Source organism: Procambarus clarkii, chromosome 92 (genome assembly GCF_040958095.1).
Source record: "Procambarus clarkii isolate CNS0578487 chromosome 92, FALCON_Pclarkii_2.0, whole genome shotgun sequence".
NCBI lineage: Eukaryota > Metazoa > Arthropoda > Malacostraca > Decapoda > Cambaridae > Procambarus > Procambarus clarkii.
This window is the reverse complement of record NC_091241.1, coordinates 7,860,976-7,874,799: the sequence shown is the minus strand read 5'-3', so window position 1 is coordinate 7,874,799 and position 13,824 is coordinate 7,860,976. Positions and strand designations below refer to the sequence as shown.

The window sequence follows — 13,824 nt, the reverse complement described above, 5'->3', positions numbered from 1 at the left end:
CAACACAAACGGTGCTCTAATACAACACCAACGGTGCTCTAATACAACACCAACGGTGCTCTAATACAACACCAACGGTGCTCTAATACAACACCAACGGTGCTCTAATACAACACAAACGGTGCTCTAATACAACACCAACGGTGCTCTAATACAACACCAACGGTGCTCTAATACAACACCAACGGTGCTCTAATACAGCACAAACGGTGCTCTAATACAACACCAACGGTGCTCTAATACAGCACAAACGGTGCTCTAATACAGCACAAACGGTGCTCTAATACAACACCAACGGTGCTCTAATACAGCACCAACGGTGCTCTAATACAACACCAACGGTGCTCTAATACAGCACAAACGGTGCTCTAATACAGCACAAACGGTGCTCTAATACAACACAAACGGTGCTCTAATACAACACCAACGGTGCTCTAATACAGCACAAACTGAGCTGTAACACCCATGACCCCCCCCCCCCTAGAGTTCACACCCAGGGAAGCCTTCTCCAAGAGGTCAGCCCAGATGACCTCCGGATTATCTTGTATGTTGATTAAAAATTCCTGGGTTAGTCTTAGTCAGCTAGTTTCAAGTATGTAATATTTCACGATACTCTTGTCAAACATTGCAATGGAATTAGACCCCATATTCTTATGTGTAAACATCCATGGATCTCCCCCTTTTGGCCAGGTCAAAGGTCAGTCACACACGTAATTAATAACTCCTCTCTTGAACAGTGTATGGTGAATGTCAAACAAGCTTAATGGAAAAATTCTTGAGTGTTTGTACACGTGTGGCCCGACCTCTTGCATCTTCGGTGTAGGTAGAAACAGCAAATCTCCCTCACCCCCTTTTGTGTGTGTATCTATGCCCCTGTAGAGGAGAGTTAGAGAGTTAGAGGTGCTCTCTAACTCTGTGAGCACCTAACTCTAACACTCTCTCTAACTCTCTCCAGAGTGGGTCTGTGAAGAACATCTCACAGCCAGGGGGAGAGAGAGTGAATCCACTGGATGGAGGGACAGAGGTTTTAAGGTAATGTGTGTGATCTCTGAGGTTTTGTTTCATGTCTAAATTTCTTAACGATTGGCCAGTGTAAGACAACCTCAAGGTAAGACAACCTCAAGGTAAGACAACCTCAAGGTAGGACAACCTCAAGGCAAGACAACCTCAAGGTAAGACAACCTCAAGGTAGGACAACCTCAAGGTAGGACAACCTCAAGGCAAGACAACCTCAAGGTAAGACAACCTCAAGGTAAGACAACCTCAAGGTAAGACAACCTCAAGGTAGGACAACCTCAAGGTAGGACAACCTCAAGGCAAGACAACCTCAAGGTAAGACAACCTCAAGGTAAGACAACCTCAAGGTAAGACAACCTCAAGGTAGGACAACCTCAAGGTAGGACAACCTCAAGGCAAGACAACCTCAAGGCAAGACAACACCAAGGCAAGACAACACCAAGGTAAGACAACCTCAAGGCAAGACAACCTCAAGGCAAGACAACCTCAAGGCAAGACAACACCAAGGCAAGACAACACCAAGGCAAGACAACACCAAGGTAAGACAACCTCAAGGCAAGACAACCTCAAGGCAAGACAACCTCAAGGCAAGACAACACCAAGGCAAGACAACACCAAGGTAAGACAACCTCAAGGCAAGACAACACCAAGGTAAGACAACATTAAGGTAAGACAAACACTTCAGACCATCCAGGGAACTCAGCCAATTCAAATTTATCAATAAATTCAATTATGAAATGAAAAATAATAAGCCTTACCCTTACACAAATAAGCTTGGGGTAGTGAGTGCCTCCAGAGTAAGCACATTCCTCACCTCTTGTGGACGTTGTGCTACGGCTCTTGGGTCCCGCCTCTTGATCGACTAGTGTATAGGTACCAGAGCCTATTGGTGTAACACGGGTTTGTGTTCCTCTCTCTTTACTTCCTTCTTTCTTTGCCCTCTACCCGTATTCTTACTTTTATTTCTAAACCAAGGGACTCCAAAACTTTTAACAAAGCCAACTCCACGCCACGTGGTCCTAAGACGATTGACCGACTTAGGATTCTACACCCAGTATGACGTGACCTAGGCTCTGAACAAAACCCTAGAGTCACCTCTGCTGCCACCACCAGACCAGTAATACAAGAGCAATGATCGAGGTCTGGATCGATCACGCTAATTAATCAACCTTGGGGCTTGATCCCCACTATATACGATGACCTTGAGTGTGGAATAAATTACACGGTAATGATAATTCCGATTCGATGTTAGAATCGGCGCCCAATACAACTCTGCCTCGTGTGGACCACGTGACCAGGACAAGTTTACACATAAAACACATGGAAATAATGAAATGCAAAATATTAACAAATTTAATTTATTAAAAGAAAAACTAAAACAAAATCTAAAAATGTTCACTCCCTATCACTTTAACACTCCCTACTTGACCTGAGTGGCAAATGAGACTATTTCTATACATAACCATAGCAACTATACCTTGGGCGACCAGCTAGATGTCTTGGCTGGTCTTGGGGAGAGGTAAGATGTTCGACCTCTCCCAGTTGCTTCCGTGACCACACTGATCTCTCTCTTGTCTGGTCTACCCCAGACTAGAACATTGTATTGTTCCGCATCGCTTACCCAGTTACTTTAGCAAGGTTAAGTTATAACAATTAAACTCTGTTTGTACTGAATTGATCCAGACTGGTTGAATTATTTTACTGAATTAAATTACAAACATCTAACGGCAGAGCTGTTCCCGATCACAAAAATGGTTATTAAACTTTGAGAAATAGTAGACCTGTCAACCCCTGATGACCTATGACCGCCGGTCACTCCGCCTCAAAAGTTAGATCTGATTCGTGACGTCACTGATGGTGACTTAAACTCAATAATTAGAATACTCTTGATATTGTATCCAGTACTATTATACAATACAATTTTAATGCAAAATGAATAAAGGCTAATTTTCTCTAAATTACTGAATACTATAGGATGGTTCATTATACGCAGCTATGAACAAAGCGTTGGTTATTTCCACCGCGAATTCCCCTGGGGGTCAGGTCACCATGCGGCTCAGCTTCCCATTCTCTTTTGTCGATAAACCACTCTGGATAATTCTTACAACAGCCTAGTTTGTTACAACCCCCCCGCACAAGCACTTAGTAAACCTTGTTAATTTGTTAAAATTCACGAGGTTTAGTATCTAAACCCACAATTCAACTCATGCCACAAACAAAAGCTAACCTAACTAATAAAATTTGACAAATAATAGTCCATCATAATAATAAACATGTTCATATTTCATAAATTTCTCAGCCGTCAACTGACAGCAATCCTCTAATATCAGGAAACATACATCCTATCCTTATTGACATAGCTAAATAACATGGCCCTACTCTACCATCAAAGACTAGCTATTAAACTCCCTATCACTTTAACACTCCCTACTTGACCTGAGTGGCAAATGAGACTATTTCTATACATAACCATAGCAACTATACCTTGGGCGACCAGCTAGATGTCTTGGCTGGTCTTGGGGAGAGGTAAGATGTTTGACCTCTCCCAGTTGCTTCCGTGACCACACTGATCTCTCTCTTGTCTGGTCTACCCCAGACTAGAACATTGTATTGTTCCGCATCGCTTACCCAGTTACTTTAGCAAGGTTAAGTAAAATAATTCAACCAGTCTGGATCAATTCAGTACAAACAGAGTTTAATTGTTATAACTTAACCTTGCTAAAGTAACTGGGTAAGCGATGCGGAACAATACAATGTTCTAGTCTGGGGTAGACCAGACAAGAGAGAGATCAGTGTGGTCACGGAAGCAACTGGGAGAGGTCAAACATCTTACCTCTCCCCAAGACCAGCCAAGACATCTAGCTGGTCGCCCAAGGTATAGTTGCTATGGTTATGTATAGAAATAGTCTCATTTGCCACTCAGGTCAAGTAGGGAGTGTTAAAGTGATAGGGAGTGAACATTTTTAGATTTTGTTTTAGTTTTTCTTTTAATAAATTAAATTTGTTAATATTTTGCATTTCATTATTTCCATGTGTTTTATGTGTAAACTTGTCCTGGTCACGTGGTCCACACGAGGCAGAGTTGTATTGGGCGCCGATTCTAACATCGAATCGGAATTATCATTACCGTGTAATTTATTCCACACTCAAGGTCATCGTATATAGTGGGGATCAAGCCCCAAGGTTGATTAATTAGCGTGATCGATCCAGACCTCGATCATTGCTCTTGTATTACTGATCCCACCGCTGCCACCATTGTAACACGGGTTTGTGTTCCTCTCTCTTTACTTCCTTCTTTCTTTGCCCTCTACCCGTATTCTTACTTTTATTTCTAAACCAAGGGACTCCAAAACTTTTAACAAAGCCAACTCCACGCCACGTGGTCCTAAGACGATTGACCGACTTAGGATTCTACACCCAGTATGACGTGACCTAAGCTCTGAACAAAACCCTAGAGTCACCTCTGCTGCCACCACCAGACCAGTAATACAAGAGCAATGATCGAGGTCTGGATCGATCACGCTAATTAATCAACCTTGGGGCTTGATCCCCACTATATACGATGACCTTGAGTGTGGAATAAATTACACGGTAATGATAATTCCGATTCGATGTTAGAATCGGCGCCCAATACAACTCTGCCTCGTGTGGACCACGTGACCAGGACAAGTTTACACATAAAACACATGGAAATAATGAAATGCAAAATATTAACAAATTTAATTTATTAAAAGAAAAACTAAAACAAAATCTAAAAATGTTCACTCCCTATCACTTTAACACTCCCTACTTGACCTGAGTGGCAAATGAGACTATTTCTATACATAACCATAGCAACTATACCTTGGGCGACCAGCTAGATGTCTTGGCTGGTCTTGGGGAGAGGTAAGATGTTTGACCTCTCCCAGTTGCTTCCGTGACCACACTGATCTCTCTCTTGTCTGGTCTACCCCAGACTAGAACATTGTATTGTTCCGCATCGCTTACCCAGTTACTTTAGCAAGGTTAAGTTATAACAATTAAACTCTGTTTGTACTGAATTGATCCAGACTGGTTGAATTATTTTACTGAATTAAATTACAAACATCTAACGGCAGAGCTGTTCCCGATCACAAAAATGGTTATTAAACTTTGAGAAATAGTAGACCTGTCAACCCCTGATGACCTATGACCGCCGGTCACTCCGCCTCAAAAGTTAGATCTGATTCGTGACGTCACTGATGGTGACTTAAACTCAATAATTAGAATACTCTTGATATTGTATCCAGTACTATTATACAATACAATTTTAATGCAAAATGAATAAAGGCTAATTTTCTCTAAATTACTGAATACTATAGGATGGTTCATTATACGCAGCTATGAACAAAGCGTTGGTTATTTCCACCGCGAATTCCCCTGGGGGTCAGGTCACCATGCGGCTCAGCTTCCCATTCTCTTTTGTCGATAAACCACTCTGGATAATTCTTACAACAGCCTAGTTTGTTACAACCCCCCCCGCACAAGCACTTAGTAAACCTTGTTAATTTGTTAAAATTCACGAGGTTTAGTATCTAAACCCACAATTCAACTCATGCCACAAACAAAAGCTAACCTAACTAATAAAATTTGACAAATAATAGTCCATCATAATAATAAACATGTTCATATTTCATAAATTTCTCAGCCGTCAACTGACAGCAATCCTCTAATATCAGGAAACATACATCCTATCCTTATTGACATAGCTAAATAACATGGCCCTACTCTACCATCAAAGACTAGCTATTAAACTCCCTATCACTTTAACACTCCCTACTTGACCTGAGTGGCAAATGAGACTATTTCTATACATAACCATAGCAACTATACCTTGGGCGACCAGCTAGATGTCTTGGCTGGTCTTGGGGAGAGGTAAGATGTTTGACCTCTCCCAGTTGCTTCCGTGACCACACTGATCTCTCTCTTGTCTGGTCTACCCCAGACTAGAACATTGTATTGTTCCGCATCGCTTACCCAGTTACTTTAGCAAGGTTAAGTAAAATAATTCAACCAGTCTGGATCAATTCAGTACAAACAGAGTTTAATTGTTATAACTTAACCTTGCTAAAGTAACTGGGTAAGCGATGCGGAACAATACAATGTTCTAGTCTGGGGTAGACCAGACAAGAGAGAGATCAGTGTGGTCACGGAAGCAACTGGGAGAGGTCAAACATCTTACCTCTCCCCAAGACCAGCCAAGACATCTAGCTGGTCGCCCAAGGTATAGTTGCTATGGTTATGTATAGAAATAGTCTCATTTGCCACTCAGGTCAAGTAGGGAGTGTTAAAGTGATAGGGAGTGAACATTTTTAGATTTTGTTTTAGTTTTTCTTTTAATAAATTAAATTTGTTAATATTTTGCATTTCATTATTTCCATGTGTTTTATGTGTAAACTTGTCCTGGTCACGTGGTCCACACGAGGCAGAGTTGTATTGGGCGCCGATTCTAACATCGAATCGGAATTATCATTACCGTGTAATTTATTCCACACTCAAGGTCATCGTATATAGTGGGGATCAAGCCCCAAGGTTGATTAATTAGCGTGATCGATCCAGACCTCGATCATTGCTCTTGTATTACTGGTCTGGTGGTGGCAGCAGAGGTGACTCTAGGGTTTTGTTCAGAGCTTAGGTCACGTCATACTGGGTGTAGAATCCTAAGTCGGTCAATCGTCTTAGGACCACGTGGCGTGGAGTTGGCTTTGTTAAAAGTTTTGGAGTCCCTTGGTTTAGAAATAAAAGTAAGAATACGGGTAGAGGGCAAAGAAAGAAGGAAGTAAAGAGAGAGGAACACAAACCCGTGTTACAATGGTGGCAGCGGTGGGATCAGTAATACAAGAGCAATGATCGAGGTCTGGATCGATCACGCTAATTAATCAACCTTGGGGCTTGATCCCCACTATATACGATGACCTTGAGTGTGGAATAAATTACACGGTAATGATAATTCCGATTCGATGTTAGAATCGGCGCCCAATACAACTCTGCCTCGTGTGGACCACGTGACCAGGACAAGTTTACACATAAAACACATGGAAATAATGAAATGCAAAATATTAACAAATTTAATTTATTAAAAGAAAAACTAAAACAAAATCTAAAAATGTTCACTCCCTATCACTTTAACACTCCCTACTTGACCTGAGTGGCAAATGAGACTATTTCTATACATAACCATAGCAACTATACCTTGGGCGACCAGCTAGATGTCTTGGCTGGTCTTGGGGAGAGGTAAGATGTTTGACCTCTCCCAGTTGCTTCCGTGACCACACTGATCTCTCTCTTGTCTGGTCTACCCCAGACTAGAACATTGTATTGTTCCGCATCGCTTACCCAGTTACTTTAGCAAGGTTAAGTTATAACAATTAAACTCTGTTTGTACTGAATTGATCCAGACTGGTTGAATTATTTTACTGAATTAAATTACAAACATCTAACGGCAGAGCTGTTCCCGATCACAAAAATGGTTATTAAACTTTGAGAAATAGTAGACCTGTCAACCCCTGATGACCTATGACCGCCGGTCACTCCGCCTCAAAAGTTAGATCTGATTCGTGACGTCACTGATGGTGACTTAAACTCAATAATTAGAATACTCTTGATATTGTATCCAGTACTATTATACAATACAATTTTAATGCAAAATGAATAAAGGCTAATTTTCTCTAAATTACTGAATACTATAGGATGGTTCATTATACGCAGCTATGAACAAAGCGTTGGTTATTTCCACCGCGAATTCCCCTGGGGGTCAGGTCACCATGCGGCTCAGCTTCCCATTCTCTTTTGTCGATAAACCACTCTGGATAATTCTTACAACAGCCTAGTTTGTTACATTGGGCTTAGGATGGACTGTCAAGCCTTACACGAGGCAGAATGCAGTAGCATTGATGAACTTGCATAAAACCTTGAACAAATGTTACTGTATGTTCAACACCTCGAGCAAACACCACTTTTCAAGTGGTTGGGCCTCGCCTAAGAGAAATGGAACATTCACCGATAACGACAAAGAAATGAGTGAGACACATAAGGGAGAAACATTATTTTCAGTTAACCTTTGAAGAAAACTGAAAACTCAATTGATTTGATCATTAACGTGTCATCAGCCTCGTTAATTAACTTAACGGTTACATCAACCTCGTTAAGTAACCATAGTTAATGGTTCATAATCCCAGACCTTAGACTAGCCATACTTAGCTATAAGTCTGTAATTAGATTCATTGAGGTCCCACTAGAGTATCTGCGGACCTTCCCGGGGATGCTGCCCCCACAACAGTTTCCTAACTCCAGAATACCAATTTTATTGGATGTTGAAAAAATGCATCGAGCCAAAGGAATCGTGCCCAACCGATTTTGTCCCACCTAGGGGATTGAACCCGGGTCCCTCTTGCGTCCAACAATTGTAAACCAGGGACACAGATCGCCATTAGGAGTTGTACAACAACATTGTATAATAAATATGAGTTTATTATTGTATGTAAAAAAAGAAAATAGAAAAGAAAGAATTTTTGTATTTTGCTAAAATACATAAAAATTCTTCCGTGAGCTCACTAACGTCTCGTGCTTATTACAGAAAAAAATATTCTATACATTTATAGTCTAATATTGAGAACTGAATTTCACATATTTATTATGCACCCCATACCCAGGCCGTGGGCGGTGGTGGAAAGGGTTACAGACAATGGGTTCAGAAACTGAACCACAGAGTTCATTTAGCTAAGGAAGTGACAATCTTGTATTCACCTAGTTGTGCTTGCGGGGGGGGGGGGGGGGGGTGTTCTCCCCGTTCCTCAACTGTCAATCAATCAACTTCCCCCCCCCCCCACCAGGAAGCAGCCTGTAACAGCAGTCTAACTCCCAGGTACCTATTTACTGCTAGGTAACAGGGGCATCAGAGTGAAATAAATTCTGCCCATTTGTTTTCTCCCATCGCTGGGAATCGAACCCGGACCCTACGATTACGAATCGCAAGCGTTGTCAACTCAGCCACAGGCCCCCCTTGTTATGAAGCTATACAATATACAAGTCAGCACAAATAAAAAGTATTTTTCCCGAATTTTAAGCAATTATTGTTCATTGTATATACGGAAAGAATGACAATTTTTCTTATAATTGTAATACAACTCGAGAACACTTCCCCCACCACCGAAAATAGTGCCAATTACTCCCATTTTAAAGTATTTTCTAATAAAATGCAATGTCTAGAGAACATCTTAGAGTCTAGAGAACATCTTAGAGCCTCGTGTCGAGTTGCTGCAACCATATTTTATATTACCAAATGAACACACAACAAAAATATGTTTAATTCCCCAAGCCAAACCAATTTAAATTGAGTTAATGATATCAAAATACGTTCAGGTTCAGAAACGACCCAATTACACTATGAAGCCTAGACAAGTGCCACAGAAACAGGTGTTACAATATTTAATATTTATTAATATAAAAATCTAAGTTTTGGCTATAGCAAAGTCAAGAGTACAACCCCCCCTCTCATCGCTTGACATTTGAAGACCTGGGGCCAGATTCACGAAGCAGTTACGCAAGCACTTACGAACCTGTACATCTTTTTTCAATCTTTGGCGGCTTTGTTTACAGTTAATAAACAGTTAATGAGCTCCGAAGCACCAGGAGGCTGTTTATAACAACAACAACAGTTGATTGGCAAGTTTTCATGCTTGCAAACTGTTTAATAAATGTAAACAAAGCCGTCAAAGATTGAGGAAAGATGTACAGGTTCGTAAGTACTGGCGTAACTGCTTCGTGAATCTGGCCCCTGCTTTTCAATCTGGCCACGTACGTGTAAACTCTTCATAATATCTGTAGGGAGTTTACCTTCGGGATTATATACTCAAGACTATATAATCTCGATCCAGGAGACTAGAGGGACACGACACTAATAAATATCTCTATTGGAAAAATTAAACTCCAAAAAATATTATTTGAAAAAAATATATATTGTTTTGGAGGCAGAAACTGATACAACAGCGGCAGAAGACCATCAACAGAAGCAGGAAGACCATCAACAGAAGCAGGAAGACCATCAACAGACAGTACGACCAACGACAAAAACAGGACGATCAGGAACAGTAACCAATTAGGGCCCAAGATTAAGTTTCAGAATATGAGTAACAGCAGTGAGGAGGACCACTGTTAGAGGAGGAGGAAGGAGAGGAGGACGAGGAGGAGGAGGTAGAAGGAGGAGGAGGTAGGAGGAGGTAGGAGGACGAGGAGGAGGGAGTTCCTAGGGCTAGGCTGAGTAGGTAGGAAGGTCCGGGCTATTGATTGTTCTTCGTTATATCTACTCCATTCTCCACTGAATTGACTGATTGTTAGAGCTAATTATCTATATCTATCTATCTCTCTATCTCTCTCTCTCTCTCTCAACCATTTGTTCTCTCATATGACTCACTCCCTCACACCGAGCGAGTGAAATGAGTGACTGCACTGAACAAATGACTGTCGAAAAGCGGGGGTTAAAGAACAGAACTCGACCCTGCAAACACAACTAGGTGAGTACACACACTCAAGCCATCCTGCCCCCCCCCCTCCCCCCCCCTCCCGGACACACACACACACACACACACACACACACACATTTAACTAACACTGAACAAGAGAGCTTTGAACCCCCGTCCAATTAGCAAGTAAATGTCGGGTCCGTGTCCACAAAATAACGTTGTGAGAAAGAGGCACCATTGCTCGGATTTAAGGCTCGAAGAGTACACACGCGGGCCCTCCTGCGACGGGCGACGCACATGTGCACCATTGTGCGAGGGGAGAGTGCACATGTACACCATTGTGCGAGGGGAGAGTGCACATGTACACCATTGTGCGAGGGGAGAGTGCACATGTGCACCATTGTGCGAGGGGGAGGTTATCTTGAGATAATTTCGGGGCTTTTTTAGTGTCCCCGCGGCCCGGTCCTCGACCAGGCCTCCACCCCCAGGAAGCAGCCCGTGACAGCTGACTAACACCCAGGTACCTATTTTACTGCTAGGTAACGGGGGCATAGGGTGAAAGAAACTGCCCATTGTTCCTCGCCGGCGCCTGGGATCGAACCCAGGACCACAGGATCACAAGTCCAGTGTTCTGTCCGCTCGGCCGACCGGCTCCCTTTCAGGTCATTTGTGTGTCTGTTCATCCACTCTCTTTGCTGGGATTCTTTCTGGTACAAGTGTATCTGACACATTTTTTTCCCTTTTAGATGCCTTAAGTGAAGTCTTAAGTGCCTTAAGATGCCTTAAGTGAAGTCTTAAGTGCCTTAAGATGCCTTAAGTGAAGTCTTAAGTGCCTTAAGATGCCTTAAGTGAAGTCAAGATGATGTCAGAGAGTCAGGTTTGTGAAGTCTTCCCAAGCAGTGTTCTATTTTCATCAGGTACACCCATCAATAGACAACAGATACAATCAGTTATCTAATCTACTCCACAATGTAACACACAATAAACAATCGTTCGTAACAATCAGCAACAGCCAATCAGAGCTTGTGATAAAGCCTCATACAACCAATGTTGACATAGTCGATATTTTGATAGCCAAGATCAAAGAAACATGATTTTTTTTTTTAAGTTTGTATCCAGCAGACTTATCGTTAGTAATTAACTACACATTTCACCCTGGAGCATCTAAAGAGATTCTGAACCAGCTTCTGGACCCCACCATTAGGGGTCCACTGACTTGTGGACCCGTGGACCCCTAATGGTCCAGCGACCCCAAACAGTGACCCATTACTCTAGTCCTAAATATAACCAGCGGCTAGACAGATATAGGATCCAAGAGCTGAAGTTCGACTCTGGAGGTAGACAAGTACGTACACAAGCGCCCTTGGCACCACTAGGTTTATAATATATTATTTCTGGCACTCTTAAGTACAGAGAGTTGGCTCTCAGCCCCCTCCCCCCTTATCGTGGTGTGTGACGTCACCAGTCACGGCTGAGTGGATAGCGGTCGGGATTCGTAGTCCTAAGGTTCCGGGTTCGATCCCCGGCGGAGGGGGGGAAACAAATGGGCAGAGTTCCTTTCACCCTGATGCTCCTGTTCACCTAGCAGTATATAGGTACCTGGGAGTTAGACATTATTTTTTGCAAGTGCCGGACCAACCAGGCTGAATTTTGGCTTCTCCGTCATTGGCTTCCTCTCCTCTTGCCCCTCTTACAGGCTTCCTCTCCTCTTGCCCCTCTTACAGGCTTCCTCTCCTCTTGCCCCTCTTACAGGCTTCCTCTCCTCTTGCCCCTCTTACAGGCTTCCTCCCCTCTTGCCCCTCTTACAGGCTTCCTCCCCTCTTGCCCCTCTTACAGGCTTCCTCTCCTCTTGCCCCTCTTACAGGCTTCCTCTCCTCTTGCCCCTCTTACAGGCTTCCTCTCCTCTTGCCCCTCTTACAGGCTTCCTCCCCTCTTGCCCCTCTTACAGGCTTCCTCCCCTCTTGCCCCTCTTACAGGCTTCCTCTCCTCTTGCCCCTCTTACAGGCTTCCTCCCCTCTTGCCCCTCTTACAGGCTTCCTCTCCTCTTGCCCCTCTTACAGGCTTCCTCTCCTCTTGCCCCTCTTACAGGCTTCCTCTCCTCTTGCCCCTCTTACAGGCTTCCTCCCCTCTTGCCCCTCTTACAGGCTTCCTCTCTTCTTGCCCCTCTTACAGGCTTCCTCTCCTCTTGCCCCTCTTACAGCCTTCCTCTCCTCTTGCCCCTCTTACAGGCTTCCTCTCCTCTTGCCCCTCTTACAGGCTTCCTCTCCTCTTGCCCCTCTTACGGGCTTCCTCTCCTCTTGCCCCTCTTACAGGCTTCCTCTCATCTTGCCCCTCTTACAGGCTTCCTCTCCTCTTGCCCCTCTTACAGGCTTCCTCTCCTCTTGCCCCTCTTACAGGCTTCCTCTCATCTTGCCCCTCTTACAGGCTTCCTCTCCTCTTGCCCCTCTTACAGGCTTCCTCTCATCTTGCCCCTCTTACAGGCTTCCTATCCTCTTGCCCCTCTTACAGGCTTCCTCCCCTCTTACAGGCTTCCTTCCCTCTTGCCCCTCTTACAGGCTTCCTCCCCTCTTACAGGCTTCCTTCCCTCTTGCCCCTCTTACAGGCTTCCTTCCCTCTTGCCCCTCTTACAGGCTTCCTCCCCTCTTACAGGCTTCCTTCCCTCTTGCCCCCTCTTACAGGCTTCCTCTCCTCTTGCCCCCTCTTACAGGCTTCCTCTCCTCTTGCCCCTCTTACAGGCTTCCTCCCCTCTTACAGGCTTCCTTCCCTCTTGCCCCTCTTACAGGCTTCCTATCCTCTTGCCCCTCTTACAGGCTTCCTCCCCTCTTGCCCCTCTTACAGGCTTCCTCTCCTCTTGCCCCTCTTACAGCCTTCCTCTCCTCTTGCCCCTCTTACAGCCTTCCTCTCCTCTTGCCCCTCTTACAGCCTTCCTCTCCTCTTGCCCCTCTTACAGCCTTCCTCTCCTCTTGCCCCTCTTACAGGCTTCCTCTCCTCTTGCCCCTCTTACAGGCTTCCCCCCCTCTTGCCCCTCTTACAGGCTTCCTCTCCTCTTGCCCCTCTTACAGCCTTCCTCTCCTCTTGCCCCTCTTACAGGCTTCCTCTCCTCTTGCCCCTCTTACAGCCTTCCTCTCCTCTTGCCCCTCTTACAGCCTTCCTCTCCTCTTGCCCCTCTTACAGCCTTCCCCTCCTCTTGCCCCTCTTACAGCCTTCCTCCCCTCTTGCCCGTGTAACTTCCTCTTGTGCCACCGAAGGCGTAATCTGTGGCTACCGGAGTGCCGTGTTGTCATAATGGCCGCCAGATTATTTAATCACTTCCTGACTCAAGGCTGAT

At 44.1% G+C, this 13,824-nt stretch overlaps 1 protein-coding gene across 1 annotated transcript in view; it reads left to right on the top strand.

Moving 5' to 3' along the window:
- The first annotated feature begins 11,733 nt into the window (after positions 1-11,733).
- LOC123774959 (uncharacterized) overlaps positions 11,734-13,824 on the top strand; it is a 21,152-nt gene continuing 19,061 nt past the window's right edge. Inside the window, exon 1 of the mRNA XM_069319055.1 lies at positions 11,734-11,841. Within this exon, the coding sequence (XP_069175156.1) occupies positions 11,734-11,841 (108 nt within the window). The remainder of the gene's footprint in view (positions 11,842-13,824) is intronic.